Source organism: Balaenoptera musculus, chromosome 10 (genome assembly GCF_009873245.2).
Source record: "Balaenoptera musculus isolate JJ_BM4_2016_0621 chromosome 10, mBalMus1.pri.v3, whole genome shotgun sequence".
In the NCBI taxonomy this organism is placed as follows: Eukaryota; Metazoa; Chordata; class Mammalia; order Artiodactyla; family Balaenopteridae; genus Balaenoptera; species Balaenoptera musculus.
In genome coordinates, this window is record NC_045794.1 from 79,845,129 (window position 1) to 79,863,542 (window position 18,414).

Here is an 18,414-nt window from a genome sequence, read left to right on the forward strand (position 1 = left end):
ACAGCAGGAGGTGAGCGGCGGGCGAGCGAAGCTTCATCTGTCGCTCCCCATCGCTCCCCATCGCTTGCATTACCACCGGTACCATCACCACACCGCCGCCCCCGCCCCACCCCACCCCGGTCCATGGAAAAATTGTCTTCCACAAAACCAGTCCCTGGTGCCAAAAAGGGTGGGGACCGCTGATCTAAGTCATAAAACACCATCTTTCTGCCTTCCCCCTCCCTGCCCCATGGTACTCTTTTTGCATGAAAAACCAAGGAAAGGTAGTTTCTAAATTTTTCTGAGATTCAGCTGAGTTTTTTCTCCTGACCTCCAGCTTCCAAGTTCCTTCAACATTCTCTTTGTCCTCGAAGTTCTGCCTTTCCTAATGCTCTTTAATCACCTGAGAAATTTTCTTTGGAAACACAAAAGTTCGGCTATTTGCACCAGACAGTCTTATTCATTGAGACTAGGCAGGCTTAGGTATATGTAATTTTTAAAAATGGTTGATTCTGTACAAACTGTATTTTAAAAAATGATTCTTGTGCATAGTCAGAGTTGAGAACTACTTGTGCAGACAAGATACAATGAGGATTTTTCCATTGACCCAGAGGAAGAAATAGCGGGCTAAGCTGTAAGAGGCAGTTGCTTCTTAGAGACAATTACATTTCCCTTATTTTCCATTTTAGGAGTTGAGATGTTGTGAGGTGGAGCCTTTGGGAAAGGGAATGCCACAGTGATGACAACCCTTCCATCACTAATCCCTGGGCAGTATGGCTCCTAATAATGCTTTTCCCTAGGTATCAACTCTCTCCCTTACCCCCTACAGTGAGAATAGTGCATTACCATTAGGAATCTCCATTATTTTGACATCTTGGGAAAAAGACCATTGTCTAACCATTTAATCAAGTTTAAGTTTGATTGTTTCTGTGTAATTTGCATTTTGCTTTTGATTTACATCTGTATTTAAGAATTGTCAAAAGAATATCATGTTTCAGAAAATTTATAAACTAGAGAAAAAAAATTATCCGTAGTCTTACCGTTTTATCATCTGAACTCTGCTACTCTTCTTATTAAGGAACATTTTCTTCCAGGCTTTTTCATATGTATTTTTACATTTTATTTAAAATACTACAGTTTAGTATCTTACTTTTTTTACTACCTGCTTTTTGTCCCATATTATTAAATAAAATATGAAAATCATTTCAGAGTAGGTCTTTTTTTTCATCAAGATGATGTCATCCTTGGAGTCACTCCCTGCCACTGTCTGATCTTGGGCAGGTTATTGAACGTCTCTGCGTCTCCATCTTTTGTAAAGCAAAATGGCAATAGAAATCCTATCTCATAGGGATGTTTCAAATATGAGAAAGTATATGTAAATTTCCTAACAATGCTTAACACATAGGAACTGCTCACTTAATAGTAGTTAAAAATAATTAATAATGAATAATATTTTAGTCTTGGTGGTCCCAGGTAAACTATATTTGTCTTTTTTTAAAGAGTAAATCTAAGTATTTTTATAAACTTAGGTTTCATGTTTTAAAACTTGAATAGTTATATTTTTATATAGAAAAGTATTCCTTTTGCCACATCATGATAAAAGAAATTGAGTGCTTTGTTAAACAGACTATGGATGACGGGCTCATCTCTCTCCGTGGCAGGTCTCCTGGTACTGCATTTTGGGTTGCAAAGCAGAAGGGAGCTATGGAAAAGTAAGACTAAACAATAATCATCTCCCAAACTCAGGAGAAGCGGTACGTCGAATTAAAAAAAACCTCTGAATGTCAGGAAATCTTACCAAAAGTTTCATTAATGACAATTGAGTGTTGTTCATTTTTTTCCTTTATGTAGTCACTATTTCAGTGAATTTGTCTAATTTCATCTTGAGTCATAACTAAAATCCAACAATAAATGAAAAAGGTTTTTTTTTCCCTTAACATAAAGAGGTCACTTAATTATATTTTTAAAGACCCATTTAATTTTCCATGCGTAACTTGAAATATGTTTTTGTTAATAGATACCGGCTGATGGCAAAAGCGTTTTTGAAGTAAAAGGTTTAGAAACCAATGAAAAGTACATCTTTGCAATTGCTGCTTATTGTTCTAATGGAAAGCTTATTGGTGATGCTATTGGGGAGACGACTAAACCAATTCTGGTTTACCCACCTCTTTCTGCTGTCACTGCTCGGATGTTATTGACACAGGTAGAAGAGATTTCTTCTAATTTGTTCCTCTGTTTTTTCCCGTTAAGCAGTTACTAAGTAATTTCTTTTTTTTTTTTTAAAGATTTATTTATTTTTTATTGATTAATTGATTGATTGATTGATTGCTATGTTGGGTCTTCGTTTCTGTGCTAGGGCTTTCTCTAGTTGCGGCAAGCGGGGGCCACTCTTCATCACGGTGAGCGGGCCTCTCATTGTCGTGGCCTCTCTTGTTGCGGAGCACAGGCTCCAGACGCGCAGGCTCAGTAATTGTGGCTCACGGGCCCAGCTGCTCCGCGGCATGTGGGATCTTTCCAGACCAGGGCTCGAACCCGTGTCCCCTGCATTAGCAGGCAGATTCTCAACCACTGCGCCACCAGGGAAGCCCACTAAGTAATTTCTGATGAAAAAACAGAATGCTTTTTACAATAACACTTTTTTCCTGGATTTTAAATGCAACACACATTGATTTTAGAAATTTTGGAAATAAATGTTATCTGTTTTCCTATCATCCAGAGTAGCAGTTCTTAACCTGAAGCAATTTTGGCCCCCGGGGTGGGACATATATGTCAATGTCTGGAGACATTTTTGGTAGTCACAATCTAGAGGAGTGCTGCTGGCATCTAGAGGGTAGAGGTCAGGGATGCTGATAAGCACCCTACAATGGAAAGGGCAGCACCCCCTCCCCCAACAAAGTGTTATCCGGTCCAAAATGTCAACAGTGCGAAGGTTGAGCAACCCTGATCCAGAGACGTCCTTTTCTCTGTGTGTGTATGTATACATACACAAGTATATATGTCTACACACAATATGTATGTAGACGTATATACACATATGTATGTGAACTTATGTATAATATATAATTTTAGTCATAGTGTACATATTATTTTACATCTGATATTTTCATTTAATACATAATTGACTTTTTTCCATTCCATTAAGTATTCTTTCAAAACATAATTTTTAACATCTGCATGGTATTGCATCTTAAAAATATATCATAGTGTAGTGTATGTATACACAATGGAATACTACTCAAACATAAAAAAGAATGAAATAATGCCATTTGCAGCAACACGGATGGACCTAGAGATTATCATAGTTAAGTAAGTCAGAAAGAGAAAGACAAATACCGTATGATATCACTTATGTGTGGAATCTAAAATATGACACAAATGAACTTGTTTATGAGACAGAAACAGACTCGCAAACATAGAAAACAAACTTGTGGTTACCAAAGGGGAAAGGGGGTGGAGGAAGGATAAATTAGGAGTTTGGGATTAACAGATACAAACTACTGTATATAAAATAGATAAACAATAAATTTCTACTGTATAGCACAGGGAACTATATTCAATATCCTGTAATAAACCATAATGGAAAAGAATATGAAAAAGTATATGTATATATATATGTATAACTGAATCATGTTGCTGTACACCAGAATCTAACACAACATTGTAAATCAACCATACTTCAATAAAAATATATATATCAGTTGTTTTACAATATTGTGTTTGTTTCAGGTGTGCAGCAACATGATTCAATTATATATATATGTATGTTTTTTAAAAATTATTTATTTATTTATTTATATTTATTTATGGCTGTGTTGGGTCTTCGTTTCTGTGTGAGGGCTTTCTCTAGTTGCGGCAAGTGGGGGTCACTCTTCATCGCGGTGCGCGGGCCTCTCACTATCACGGCCTCTTTTGTTGCGGAGCACAGGCTCCAGACGCGCAGGCTCAGTAATTGTGGCTCATGGGCTTAGTTGCTCTGCGGCATGTGGGATCTTCCCAGACCAGGGCTCGAACCCGTGTCCCCTGCATTGGCAGGCAGATTCTCAACCACTGCGCCACCAGGGAAGCCCTATATGTATGTATTTTTTTCAGATTATTTTCCATTGTAAGTTATCATAAGATATTGAATATAGTTCCCTGTGCCATACAGTAAATACTTGATGATTATTTATTTTATGTATAGTAGTCTGTATCTGTTAATTCCATACTCCTAATTTATCCCTTTCCTCCTCCCTTTCCCCTATGGTAACCGTAAGTTTGTTTTCTATGTCTGTGAGTCTGTTTCTGTTTTGTAGATAAGGTCATTTGTGTCATATTTTAGATTCTACATATAAGTGATATCATATGGTATTTGTCTTTCTGACTTACTTCACTTAGTATGATAATCTCTAGGTCCATCCATGTTGCTGCAAATAGTAATATTTTATTCTTTTTTTATGGCTGAGTAATATTACATTGTGTGTGCATATGTGTGTGTGTGTATGTATTTATATAGCACATTAAACCAATCATCTGTTGATGGGCACTTGGGTTGTTTCCATGTCCTGGCTATTGTAAATAGTGCTGCAATGAACACTGGGGTGCATGTACCTTTTCGAATTATAGTTTTCTCCGGATATATGCCCAGGAGTGGGATTGTTGCATCATATGGTAGTTCTAGTTTTAGTTTTTAAGGGACTTCCTTCCGGTTCCCATAGTGGCTGCACCAATTTACATTCCCACCAACAGTGCAAGAGGGTTCCCTTTTCTCCACATCCTCTCCAGAATTTATTTATAGACTTTTTGATAATGGCCATTCTGCCCAGTGTGAGATGATACCTCACTGTAGTTTTGACTTCTGTTTCTCTAATAATTAGTGATGCTGAGCATCTTTACCTGCATCCATGATTATTTTCTTAGTATCAGTTTATAGAAGTGAAGTTTCTGGGTTCATAGAGACAGACAGACCTGAGTTTAAGTTTCAGGTCCTCACGTTAGCCGTGTGACATTGGGCAAGTAACCTTCATCTGTGAAGTGGAATAATAATAGTAGTTACCTCTCAGAACTATTATGAGTATTAAATGGAATTATGCATGTCAAATGTTTAACTGTAACACTTACAACACAGTAGGCGCTTAATGAATATTATTGTTGTTCTTAATTATAGATATACTCATGAATTGACATTTTTTGCTGAAATGATTGCCTGACTTAAAACATGTCACCAGTGAATGTGATTCTAGAAAAAATGACTCGTTGACCTAAGTCTCAAGCCTGTAATTTTAAGTTTATGGTTGGCTGTAGAGCTGATGGCTCTTCTAAATTTTATCACATTTCTATTGTGCTGGTTTTTCCTCTTAATAGTTGATTAGTATTATAAGCTAAGGTCTTACTGGAATTTTATATTATCATATTTTTCAAAGAAAATTTAATTGAGAGAATTGCTAGGATTTGTCTGGCATTGGTTTAGCATGTCATATTGGCTCATGGTTTTCTGATGTTTTGATTTCTTTGGAATCTAATATATTTCCTAATTTGCAGTGATGGAGTTATTTCAAAGTGAGGGACCGAATATTTCATCAAGGTCTAATTTTTCTCCAGGGAGTGGTTTGACTCTTGCGCTTTATTTGGCAGAACTTTCATTGAAAGTTAATAAAAGGAAGTCCAAGCTATACTGCTAGGATAATGAGAAGTGTCATAAAGTAATGACCTGTGTTTCTTTACTGATACTATATTTGCAGTACTGTAGTTCATTTATGACAGTTTATGAGCATTCTCTCTCATAATGTTAAGTGGCTAAAGCAGAATTTCCTCATAAAATTTCCTCCTTAATTTAAAATTTGAGTTTACCCTTTCAAGTTTTATCAGGAAAAGATACCTTTCTTTTGGAATTGCAATGAAAAATTACAATTTTTCATGAGAGTGGCTAGTTTTTAGTTTCAGGATAATTCTATTTTTTAAAAAATGTTATAAAAATTGTATAGTAAAATATGGAGTTACTTCACTAAATGCCTATGATTAACTTGGTTTGGGGTTTTAGGTTGTACTTTTACTAAACATTTTTCTATAAACAATAATAAAGTCAGGTGAATCTTTACTAGATTTTTCGTTAATGTAGAAAACTAGTTTAGGCTATCTGGAAAATTTTTGAGGAACCTTTATGAATTATATATTTTCTACAGATATTATCCAATTTCCACCTCTTTATAGGCTCATTTCTTTTTATTATTCCCTTTTAAGTTGGGAATGGCTAGATAATGTGATATAAAATATAGACAATTAGAAATCTGTGAGCAGGATTTTAGGATTTTAGGCAAATTGCTTGGTCTCAATTTCCCTATCTGTAAAATGAATACAAGACCAAATGCCACATACTGCTGGATTATTGAACTACTAAATCAAATAGTGAGTGGGCACAATGGCTTGTTGAGATAAGGAAGTGAGGAATATCATTTATTAAAAAACTGTGTGATAGACATTTTAAGATTCATTATTCCATTGATTACAGTAACTCTATGAGGTGGTATTATTACTTTCACGTCAAGTTGAGGAAACAGATTAATTTAACCCTTCTTCTGCCAATCCCATTTTATTCCAGAAAGGGTGTCTTAGGGATGTTAAGTATTGATAATTTACCCAAGGTTACTCTGGTAGTAGATGGTAAGCCTGACATTTGAACGAGCTCATGCCTTTCTACTGATCTGTCCAGGTTCCAAGGAAGTCATGTGTTCACCATCTAACATGTGCCAAGTCCTTCTAGAGCCCACATCTCTCCCATCTATTCTCTGCCTGGGTTGGTGCTGCTCTGCTGGTCGTGGTAATCAGTATGGGCAGCAGAGTTTGATGCTGGTGGCAGGAGAAAGGAAACTAAGATTCGTACATTTTTTTTCCAATTCATATATGAATTCATTGAAACTCTTTTATTAATAGAGGTCTGCCTTTTGTCTATGGCCATTCAAAAAAAAAATAGGGCTAACAGGTAAAAGGTAGTCATCCCCATTTAAAAATCTCATTAAGAAGGTTCAACTCTTCCTTTCCCTCTTATCCTCTTTCTGAACATTACCACCCTCTCTGCTCATCTCTTTATTGATGAATTCAGTGTCTGTTTTGTGCCAGGTTCTATGCTAGGTATAATTTCTTCTTCCTTTGAACTGTTTTTTTTTTTTTAAATCAATCTCATCACCACAACAGTAACCCTTGTTTAGATAATTTTGACTTATGGTTTCAGTTAAGACCCTGATTGCAAGAAAGCCTGGCTTGGGGGAATGCAGCCTGGCCCTGGGAAGGCTGCAAAGTCCAGGCAGCTCTAAGTCTCATACCTCTGGCTCTCTCTCTACATCTGCTTTCTTTTTCTTTTTAAATATTGACTTTCCTTTCTTTTCTTTTCCATCTTGGGAGGGAAAATGGCAGCCCCTGAACTTTTTTGTGTATTCCTCAGTTTCAGTCATATACAGGGACCAGCTAGCTGTGTTCTAATCTTGATTCCAAATTCCTGAAAAAGAGACTCTGGATTGGCTCACCCAATGTAAGAAAGAGTCTGAACTCATTTTTAATGTTTGGCTGCTGACTTGTTTTTAAACCTCAGCCTTCTTTTTTCCCATAGCCCCACATCTGAGCAGGCTGATAGGGAGGTCTATGAGTTCACCTTCTCCTTTGGTGCCTGCAGGAAATTTAAACGTCCCAACTGGCAGGAACGTTCCCCAGTCCTATCCTCCAGCCACTAATCAAAGCCCAACCCATTCCTTCGGCTCTGCCCAAAGCCATCCCAGACCTGCCTCTGCCTGCCCAAGGGACTCTCCCTGGGAGGCCCTTGTGTGAACAATAAACTTTCTCTCAAATTCTCCTGGTGCATGTAGTGTCATCAGCCTTAACATCAGAACCAAACTTTGGGTGTGTGTAGAGGGTCCATCTTGCTTTGCAGGGGGGGGCTATAAAACACCCAGCTTGGGTCAGGCCCTCAGCCTGGGCCATTCAATCATGCTATTGTATAGTACCGTTGCTGGGTGTCCTCTTCTGTAGGTAGGGGGAAATTATCAGGAAAAGAGGATTTTTAAGTTCATTTAACACATTATTATTGAGTGCTTACTCTGTGCCAGGCATTGCTCTAGGCTAGTGATTCTAAAACTTGAGCTTGCATCAGAATGATCTGGAGTGCTGGTTAAACAGATTGCTGGTCCCACCACCAGAGTTTATGATTCACCAGGTCTGGGGTAGGGCCCGAGAATTTTGCATTTATAACAAGCTCCTAGGTGATGCAGATGCTGATGGTCCAGGGACCATACTTTGAGAATCACTGTTCTAAGCAAAGTGAGCAAAATGCCGTGGTGAGAGGTAAGTAATAAACGATGAACGTAGTAAAGGAATAAACTATCTAGTATATTAGAAGGTAAGTTCTATGGAAGGAAAATGTAGAGTATGGTCAGAGGAATTGGAAATGTGAACTGGGGGAAAGGAAGGTAGAGTACAGTATTAAGTAGGGTGATCAGAGAAGGCGTCATCTGGAAGATGAGATTTGAGCAGAGACTTGAAGGAGGTGAGGGAGTGGCTCTCTGGAGGAAGAGCATTCCACAGAAGGAGCTAGAACAAAAGCCTGAAGGATTCCAGAAGTGCACCTGGTATAATATAAACAGCAAGGAGACCAGAATGACTGGAGCAGAGGGGCCAAAAGGACTGTTTAGCTACGTAGGTAAAAGGTGAGTGGGTGGGTGAGAAAGCAGATCATTAAAATGATTCCAGGCCACGGTAATAAGTTTGGCTTTCACCTGGAGTGAAATGGGCAGCCGCTGGAGAGGGTTTGATGTAATAGGATGGCATAACGTGACTTCTATTTCAAAGGCTCACCCGAGCTGCTGTGTTGTGCATACACCATAAGGGGGTGAGAGTAGAAGCAGAGGGAGCTATCTAGTGCCGTGAACCAGTGAGAGATGGGGGTGGCTCGGCGAGTATGATAGTAGTTGATGTGGTGAGAAGTGGCCAGATTCTGGGTATGTTTTGAAGGAGGAGTTAACAAGAGTTCCTGATGGAAACAATGGACAGAGAAAAATAGAAGATGACTCTAAGGAATTTAGCTGACTAACTGGAAGGACAGACTTGACCTCAGATGAGTTGGGGAAGGGTGTGAGTAGTATAGATTTGGGGCAGGGGGAGATCAGAAATGCAGTTTGGGACATGTTAAGGTCAGATGTTTGTTAGATATTCGGAGAGAATTTTTGAGTAGTCAGATATATGAATCTGGAGTTTGGGAGAGAGGGCTGGGCAGCAGAGGGATTTGAGAGTAGTCATGTGACAACTAAAGCCATGGGGCTGGATGACAGCACCAAGGAAAGGAGCGCAGACAGGAGAGAGGAGAGGTCCCAAGACGGAGCCCTGGGGCATGCTAACATACGGGAAAAGAGGAGGAGCATGCCAAGGCAGCTGAAAAGGAATGTGTTGTAGAAGCCAAGTGTGAAGGTCATGTATCGAGGAGGAGGTCTCTCCTGTGCTTAATTGTCTCATTAGTCATTTAGTGCTTCTTTCTCATTTTAACCTCACTCCTTCTAACATCTGTTCTATGGGTGACTGCTAGTTAACCATCTTTGAACCGGCTGATTATCACAGCACTTCTCTGTTAGCCTACACAGACTCATGAATTTATAGACCTTAGTTTTATCATGGCATCTTTTCTTGTTTTGCAATGTCCACTGACTGAATAAATAACATTATTTTTACATTTTCCTTCTTTTTTTTAATTGAAGTATAGTTGATTTACAGTGTTGCGCTAATTTCTACTGTACAGCAAAGTGACTCAGAAATAACACTGTTTTTAAAAGGCTATATTTTAAAAGGAAAGAGCATTCAGTTATAGTTTCACCAACTCCCTTACACATCGCCTGTTACCATTTTCCACGGTAAATCTTAGAATTATAATGGTGTTTTAGTGACCACTTAGCCCAACTTTTTCATTTGACCACTGTGGCCCAGAGAAGGGACCTCATCTGTCACACTAAGTCTTGGCTCTACTATTTTTTTTTTTTACTGATATCAGGCTTTGTACAAATTATTCAACTTGTCAATGCCCCAGTTTCTTCATCTGAAAAACAGGGATGGTCATAGAGGTCAACGAGGAGTCAACACAGTAATGCTGGTAAAGTGCTTGGTCCAGTACTTGACATCTTTAAATACTTCCACCTGATTTTCAAGGCTTTCTGAAATCATGTCCCACTTTACCTGTCCAATCATACTGCCTAGTTTTCTTGAAATTCTGACCTGTCTTTCTAGTCTGAAAGGCACTGTGGCAATTTCCATTACGGGACCTTTTTGAGGTTCTGTCTAAACTGTGCCTCTCTGAACTTTATCCCTGCCTTGGTGTTTACCTCAAGCCCTGATTCCTCCTTATAGTCTTCATTTCTCCTTTTCTAAGTCTCCACAATTATGATGTTGTTATTTGCAATTTTTCTGTGATTTCATGTGTTTTACGTCTGTAACTTGATTACAGTTTCATGGAGTATGAGATTGTTTTAAGCTTTGAAGAATCTATCTTTACAGTGCTTAGCACAGAGTAGAAACTTCATAAAAGTTTACTGGTTGGTTGATTATGAGTACTGACTTGGCAGATTTTAAAAGTTCTGGCCCTGTAAGTTATTCCCTTGTGTGGAATACAGTCTAGCAACATGTCATTTGCATACTTAATGTATTTATTAATACTTTACATCCTACCTGCTTCCACTAAGGATTTGAAGCAGCACATAACTCATGTGGTACGATTTTATATTGTTATACATATTTGTATAGAGTGATTTTTAGAGATGTATTTAAAGAACTATGTTCTACTAAAAGAGATAGGTAAGTTGATGATTATTTTTCTCCTGAGCTTCTAGGTTTTACCAGTGAAATCAGTTATTTTGCTGAATGTTGAACGTGTTAAACTTAAAACACAGGATGGCTTCTTGGAAGCGTCTCTCTTTTACTCCTCACTCTTCTCAGCTGTGAACTCTTTGTTGCACAATAGCTCGGAAAGCATCAGAACCAGAGGAGAATGAAGTATATTTCATATTTTGGGTTTGGGAAATCTGATTGTTTCTCTTGGAACAGATTGTTCATTATAACAGTGTCTGTAATAAATGGAGTGCACTGCCGAGATAGATGGAAATGAAATTAATTTGGCTCAGATGTGATCTTTGTTTTGCTTATGAGCATTCGAAACATCCTTACAGAGTTTCAAATTTCCATGCAATTTAGAAATAAAAGAGATTTCAAAATGTGTCTGTCTCCCTTGCCAGTGGCTGTTGTTACCTTGCTGTGGCCCCATAGAGCGGAACAGCAAATGTGAATAACTTTGTATGAAATTAGTGTGCGATAGGACCTTCTCAGAATTCTTGTTTAAAATACACATTTCACAAATTCAAGTAATGCTTAAGATAATGTGCTTTCTGTTGCAGGTCGCCTATCAGATTGGTAACTATGAGTTGGCTAAGAAAGTTTTCTCACCAGTTTGGGATTACTTTGTTGCTTCACCACTTCAGGATGACCAATCCATTATTAGTTTAAGCAATATAATGACTATTACACAGAGAAGGTAATTCGAAATATTCTTTTAAAATATTAGTTGGCTTATTGAAAATATAGATGTTGGCTGTGAAGCCAAGAATTAATTTATTTTCAATTTCATGTTAAGATGGTCCACATAAAGCTATTTGCAATAAGTATTTTAGTAAGTGCTTATATTCCAAAGGCTTGAGTCCTTGTTAGAAACTTCTTTGTTAGAATCAGAAAAAACACTGGAAGTATATGGATACATTCTGAATATAAGGTAATGAGATTATGGAAAAAAATACCAAATACTAACCAAAGTAATGTCAGTTATACTAGAAAACATGCATATGCATTGGGCACCTTTGTAACAGAGCAAGGTCAGGTTGAGGTTAAGGTTAGGGTCTGATGGATGGACTCTTGGGGTAAAAAGGCTTTTCCTTTGCTTGAGGAGGCTCCCAGGATTAGACCATCAACTGAAAATAGGCCTGTAGAAGCCATATAAAGCCACAGGCCATCCTTTGCCATTTGTCCTTAAGAAACCAGAGGCTAAAAGCAGCATCAAAAATGAGCAGTGGTGTAATTTCAGCCCGTCTCAACATGTTCAACAACAGTCTCCTTTACCTGCTTGTTAATGCCTGAAATTAATAAGACAAAACCCTTCACCCCTCAGTCAAAGACAATAAGCTTAAAAATGCAAATGCTGGATGAGGCAAGGCATTGGTAACACTTACATAAACGTATAATTCCATTCAATTAAAGAAACGTAGACTTAGTGTTTACTATGTACAAGAATGCTCAGTGCTATGGGCGATGGATTTGAGAGGCATTTCAGAGGAGGAAGAGACAGGTCTGGAAGATTTTATGTGATTCATGGGGATAAGAGGAAGGAGTGAAAGTTGACTGGGATTTCCAGTGATGGGAAGCCTCTGAGGTTTACTAAGGGAACCTGAGATGTGGAATGAGTTTTTGGAGGAAGAGAATGAATTTGGAGATATTTGGAGTTTAGTTTTCCGGCAGGACGTCTTTGTAGATATATGTCCGGTAGGTAGTTGGATATTTAGTGCTCACACTCAGGAGAGAGGTCAAGGCTAGAGACATGGAAATATAAACTGTCCATTGAGGTCATTATTGAAATTTTGACAATGAGAGATATCTCCCAGGGAATGACTGTTTAGCAGAAAAGGTGGAAGGCTGGACTTGAACCCTGGGCATTGCTTACATTTAAGAGGCAGAAGCAGGAGTTGGAACCAAGGAAGGAAATTGAAAAGGATCAGTTCTGGAAGTAGGAGTCCAGGAAAGTGCACTGCCAAGGGAAGTGAGAATATCACCACGGAGGGACTGGCCAGCAGTATTATATCCTAGTGCAAGGTCAGGCAGGGCAGTTGCTCAAGAAAATGCTGCAGAGACGTTGGGTAGGATGAAAACTGAGAAGAGGCTTTTAGAGTTGGTAATTAGGAAGACATTGGTAAGTTGAAGAGAGCCATTTTCATGCCATGATGGGCCAGAAACGTTTTGCAATTGGCTAAGGAATAAATGAGAATGGAGAATAGTAACAAGAAAAGACTACTCCTGTGAAGTTGGGTGGTAAAGATAAGAGGAAAGTGGGCAGAGGCTTGAGGGGGAAGGCGGGCTTAAGGAAAGAATTTTGGAGGATGGAGAGAAGGGAGCCAGCGGAGAGGGAGAACCTGAGGATATATGGTGATAGAGCTAGGAGGATATCAGAGCACATGGGATGGGGAACAGGGGGTTCAGATCATTTGCTGTGGGGAATATGAACAAGGAGACATCAGGGGTAAACGGAAGTGTTGCTGAGAATCACTAATGACTCAGTTGATGTTATGTAACATGCATTGTAGTAGAGTCCCATTCCTTATGGCTGAGGGCTACATTTGATTCATCTTTATATCCCAGGGCCTAGAATAGTGTCATGGTAGGTGTTGAGCAAATGCTAGTTTGAGTGGGAAAAAAAAAGGAATGAGGAGAATAAATAAGTGAATAATTGATTGACCATTGTGGCAAGGATAGAAAAGTCGAACGGTGACATCTATGCAAGGTCAGACAAGTTGATTATTGCATAAAATAAGGGGTGCAGAATCTGAAGTGCTAGAGAGGTCACTATGGAAATGACTGACCAGAGCCCGAGCTGGGTAGGGGAGGAAATAGAGCCAGAGGGAGGCGATAGTCTGGACTCACTGTGTATGTCTAGGTACTCATGGTCATCGCGAGGACAAAGAAAGTTTAGTATGAGTTGCAGAAGCGGGAGAACTAGAAGTCTCCGGGCAAAGACAATTTCAGAGTTTAACATGGTGGTGAAACAGATCGTCTTCAGGTGTGAATTGCTGTTGTCAGATCCTTTCCCGTTTTATAGGGATAGAGGGTATGGAGAGTGGAGGGACTTGAAGCTTAGGAGAGAGGGTTTGTCACCAAGTAAGGCTTAAGGGCAAGGAAGGGACTATGGAAACAAAGAAGGAAGACTGCAGATTTCACAGTTTTGCCAGTGGTTGGCACTGTTGACTGTGATTTAGAAAAGATAATTAGAAGTAACTCTGCCCCTCCACCGCCCCACCCCAAATCTCTCTGTCTCTACCTCTCTTTAACCGTGGCTCATTTTGCTATAAATAACCCTCACTTTCAGAAAGTTTATTGATTGAAATATTGGGCCTATTTCCCAAACTTCTGAATAGCTATAGCGATTTCATTATATTGATAGAATAGAATTTTATATATCAGAACCAGAAAACTTTGCCAGTAGTTATTTTTATGTATCCATGACATAATAAGTCAACAGCTTAATTTTCTTAGTTGTGAACTTGTTGTTAAGAATAGTCTTTAATTTCAATTTAAACAGCTGTGCAAGAGTAACTGTTCCACAAACTTTTGTCCCATAAACTTTTGCTGCTGTCTTGGGATCATTGTGTCGATATTAAGAACAAATCAATCTAAAAAGTCGAGTTCACATGCTAAATCATTTTATACCTGTAACATCATTTACTTCTTTTCGCAGATTACATTCAGATGTTTTGGCAGAGAGTTCTTCAATTCTCTTATATCTTTTTCTTAGAAATATTTTTGTAACAAGTGACATTAAAATTAAAGAAGAAAATCTTTTCTGTGATAATATTAAAGGCAATGAGATTTTCCCCTCTCAACAAGTAAGTGAATTAAAATGATTGCAAATGTGCTGATTTCCCTGTGTTTGTTGATGTTTTAAGTTTATGTTCTTTGGGGATTGCATATCCTGGCTTGTGAATGGACTGAGAAGCCTTTGCATGATTGTGCTGGTTTATTTGATACTGTATGTAGGTTTCACAGGCTGGAGTTCATGGTGTTTAACCCTTCTTTTCAATTTATATATATTTTTCCTGAATAAAAGTAGTATAAATTCAAATATCCAAAAATGTATAAAGTGAAACCCATTGTAATCCTATTGCCCCTAAGAATACTACCTTATTGTTTTCATGTGATTTCTCCAATTTTTAAAAGTATGCATAGACAAATATGTTATTATTTACAAAAATGGAATCATGATCTACTCGCTGTTCTGAAATTTGCCTTTTAAACACTTTTCATAATATATCTTGGACATATTTTCATGCTGGTACATATCCATCTGCCACATTCTTTAAAATTATAATATTGCATTCCTGTGCAGAGGCAGGAATTTAACTTACTTCCTATTGATAGGTTCTCAGGGTGCTTATAAACATTGCTCTTGTACATCAGCAACCTTACAATGCTCTTGCTTTTAGTAACAATCCTACATTATTTTTTTCAATCTAGATTGAGGTTCACTCTTCTTTTTCTCTCTTTCCTTCTTTACTCACCTTAGGTATATGGAGACTTTTGCCATATTTTTTTTTCTTTTACAGTTGTTTTTTCCTATCATCCACTTATTCATTAATTAATTAACCAATAAATTGTTACATGAGACTGTGCCAGTTTCTGTGGATATGAAAGTGAAAAAAACATGATTCTTTGCCTAAGACAAGTTCACAGTCTTGTAGAGCCCAAGCCTTCACAGCCATTGACCTGTTCCTACTACATTGCATTTAGTTTCTTTTTTTCATAATCTAGTCTGAAAATAAGGACAATGTTTAAGTACTTAAGTGAATTCCAGAATGCTAGACTACCATTCTAATAATAATTTGCTGTGTGGAAATTTCTGGTTGCCACTCATACTGTTTTCTGTGTTCATAATATTGTGTGTATATACAGACAAATAATGAAATCTTTCCCCAAGAAAGAGAAATAAGGAATAAGATAGCATTCTTACTCTTTTTAAGTGGCGTTTAATCACACAAAGCCTAACTTTACATTAAGTTGCAGAAGTATAACAGAAGATTAGTTTGGTCTATTGAAAATTTACCTTTTTTTTTTTTTTTAAGTAGCAGAAGTATAATAGAAGATTTAGTTTTGTCTAGAGTAAATTTACCATTTTCTCACAAATCCAGGAGGGAAATAAGACACTGTTAATCATGTAGGACCAATATTACAGCAATATTATATTTTAATTATTATTTGTTATAATTTATGTTTTTGAAAAAGCTAGATTTTTTTCCCTAAACTATAGCCAAGATTTTATCTTACCAATGAAAAAAGATTGGTTCCTTTTCTGTCACTAGTGGTATTTGTATCGTAATTTATAAAAAATTCTAAAGTTTAATTCTAAGATCGTGTCATCCATATGTAGCATTATTGGGGAGTTAGAGTTGTTCCTGAATTTAGGTTTTTCTTTATGTCAACCTTCCTGTTATTGTTAAGCCACAAGGATCACATTTCCTATCCTTTCTTTTCATTAGAGACACATGAGTTAAGTACCTGATGTTCAGCTTGAGTAACAATACCTGTTCCTTTACAGATTGCTAGACTAACTGAATGTGAGAGAGTATTAGTGGCATTGGAACTGAGCAACTACCTAAATGATTCCAGTTATGCCCTTCAAGCTGTTACTCAATGTTATGGCCTCCTTGCTCCTATCATCTATCACAATATTGTTTTGGTACCTGTTGTACGGGTAAGGGCATTTTTTTCCCCCCAGATAAGGGTATTTTTACAAAGGGAACTCAATAATGCATTTTGGAAAAGAAAAAGCAATGTGTCCTTAGAAAGTACAAGTAGGTCAAGAGCAAGTATTATGAAATTTCATGAGTTAACTGAAAAACGTTTTAATAATTTAAATTGTATGTCTGGGCGACTAGAAATAAGGACTTAAAATGTGTTTCCCTGAAAACAGTCAGCCCCATTGCTGTCCATATTTAAATATTGGCAAAATACTTTTCTAGGTTTTTTAAGTTATTTCAATTTTTATGTTCTTGTAATGTTAAAAACAGCAATATTTATTCAAAGCATATTGTTAAAGCCATCATCTAGGGGGAAAAACTGATGGATGACCCAGGAGAAAAAAGACTTGATGTCTCTGTGATGGAGTTGGAATTTTTAGAAAAAGGGTAGGTGGGACCTGGATGAAGGGATTATATTAGTTGTCTGTGCTTCCTAACAAATCACTATAAACTCAATGGCTCAAAACAACACCCATTTACTATCTCATAGTCTCTGTAGGTCAGGAGGCTGGATACAGGTTGTCTGGATCTTCTGACCAGGGTCTCATCAGGCTAAAATCAAGGTGTTGGTCAGAACTGTGATCTCACCTGAGCCTCTGGGTTCTCTTCCAGACTCATTGGTTGTTGAGAGAATTCATTTCCATGTGGCTGTGTGATGAGGTCCTTAGTTCTGAAGGGCTGCCACATGGCCTTCTCCACCACATGGCAGTTTGCTTCTTCCAGGCCAGCAGGGGAGTATCCTCTAAGATGCACGAGGAGTCTTATATAATGTAATGTAGTGAAGAGAGTGAGCATCCCATCACAGGTCCTACTTGCCCTCAAGGAGAAGGGATTATACAGGGCTTATACACCAGGGGCGGAATCTTGAGGACTGTCTTAGAATTCTGCCTACCACAGGAAGCAGTGAGAGAAGTAAGATTTGACTGCTGATACTTACACAAAGTCATCATTATCACTATCGTTGGTTGTCACCATCATCATTGACTCAGATTTTGAGAATCAAGAAGATATGAGTGAACTCATGCAAAGTATAAAGTGTTTAATTCACCATTGAGGAAACTAACCCGAGAGCTTCAGTAACTTAACAAATATTCCCCTTGGAGGGGCTAAACTGGAGCATAGACATGCCCCCTTCTCTCACATGCCCCCCACCTAGTAAGTATTGGGTTGGCCAAAAAGTTCATTTGGTTAATGAATTCGCTGTTCAATAAAGTTCTTGGTGAAAATGAAAAATGTATCTTATTTTTATTTAAAACCAAACAAACTTTTTGGCCAACTCAATAGTTCAGCTGTTGAAGAGATCTGCCTCCAAAATCCAAAATCTAGACTCATAGCTGGCAGTTCCATGTCACTTGTGAGTGGATCAGGGCAGTGTTCCCAAATGTGGAATATGCTTCCTCCAGACCCCAAAAGCATTTCCCTGGCATTGTTCTGTCTTCTTAGAGGTGAGAGATTCCAGATGTCAGACCTACTTTGGAGGGAGTGTCTCAGCATGTCCCAGACATTTCATTAATGTGTCAGGCCCCTGACTCTTCTTAGGGTTTATTTCTACCCTCTGGAGGCCATGCATCTCACATCTGCAACTTATTTGCCATTTCTTGTTTATTAGGTTCAATTAACATGGTTTACTGATGGCGGTCCAATGATTTGTTTTGAGACGTGTCCAGCAAGTTCAGGTTCTTTCATAAAATATTAGGTCGGAGGGTGGGAGAGTTATCATTGCCCTGTGGCAAGACTCTAAATGTATGTTCTTGTCCGCCCAGTGTGACTGGGAACTCCTTCTGATACTTCTTCCCCATAGGAGATTACTTCTGTCCAATAGGATAGAAGAGACAACATTAGCCACATCGAGGCACCCCTTTTAGTGTGCTCCAGCAAAGGCAGCACC

The 18,414-nt window shown here is 38.2% G+C and overlaps 1 protein-coding gene across 1 annotated transcript in view; it reads left to right on the top strand.

Annotated features, from left to right (window-relative positions):
• CFAP54 (cilia and flagella associated protein 54) overlaps window positions 1–18,414 on the top strand; it is a 298,821-nt gene that overhangs the window by 83,426 nt on the left and 196,981 nt on the right. Inside the window, 5 exon segments of the mRNA XM_036865998.1 lie at window positions 1,641–1,733; window positions 1,997–2,182; window positions 11,373–11,509; window positions 14,471–14,618; window positions 16,325–16,480. Of these exon segments, the coding sequence (XP_036721893.1) occupies window positions 1,641–1,733; window positions 1,997–2,182; window positions 11,373–11,509; window positions 14,471–14,618; window positions 16,325–16,480 (720 nt within the window).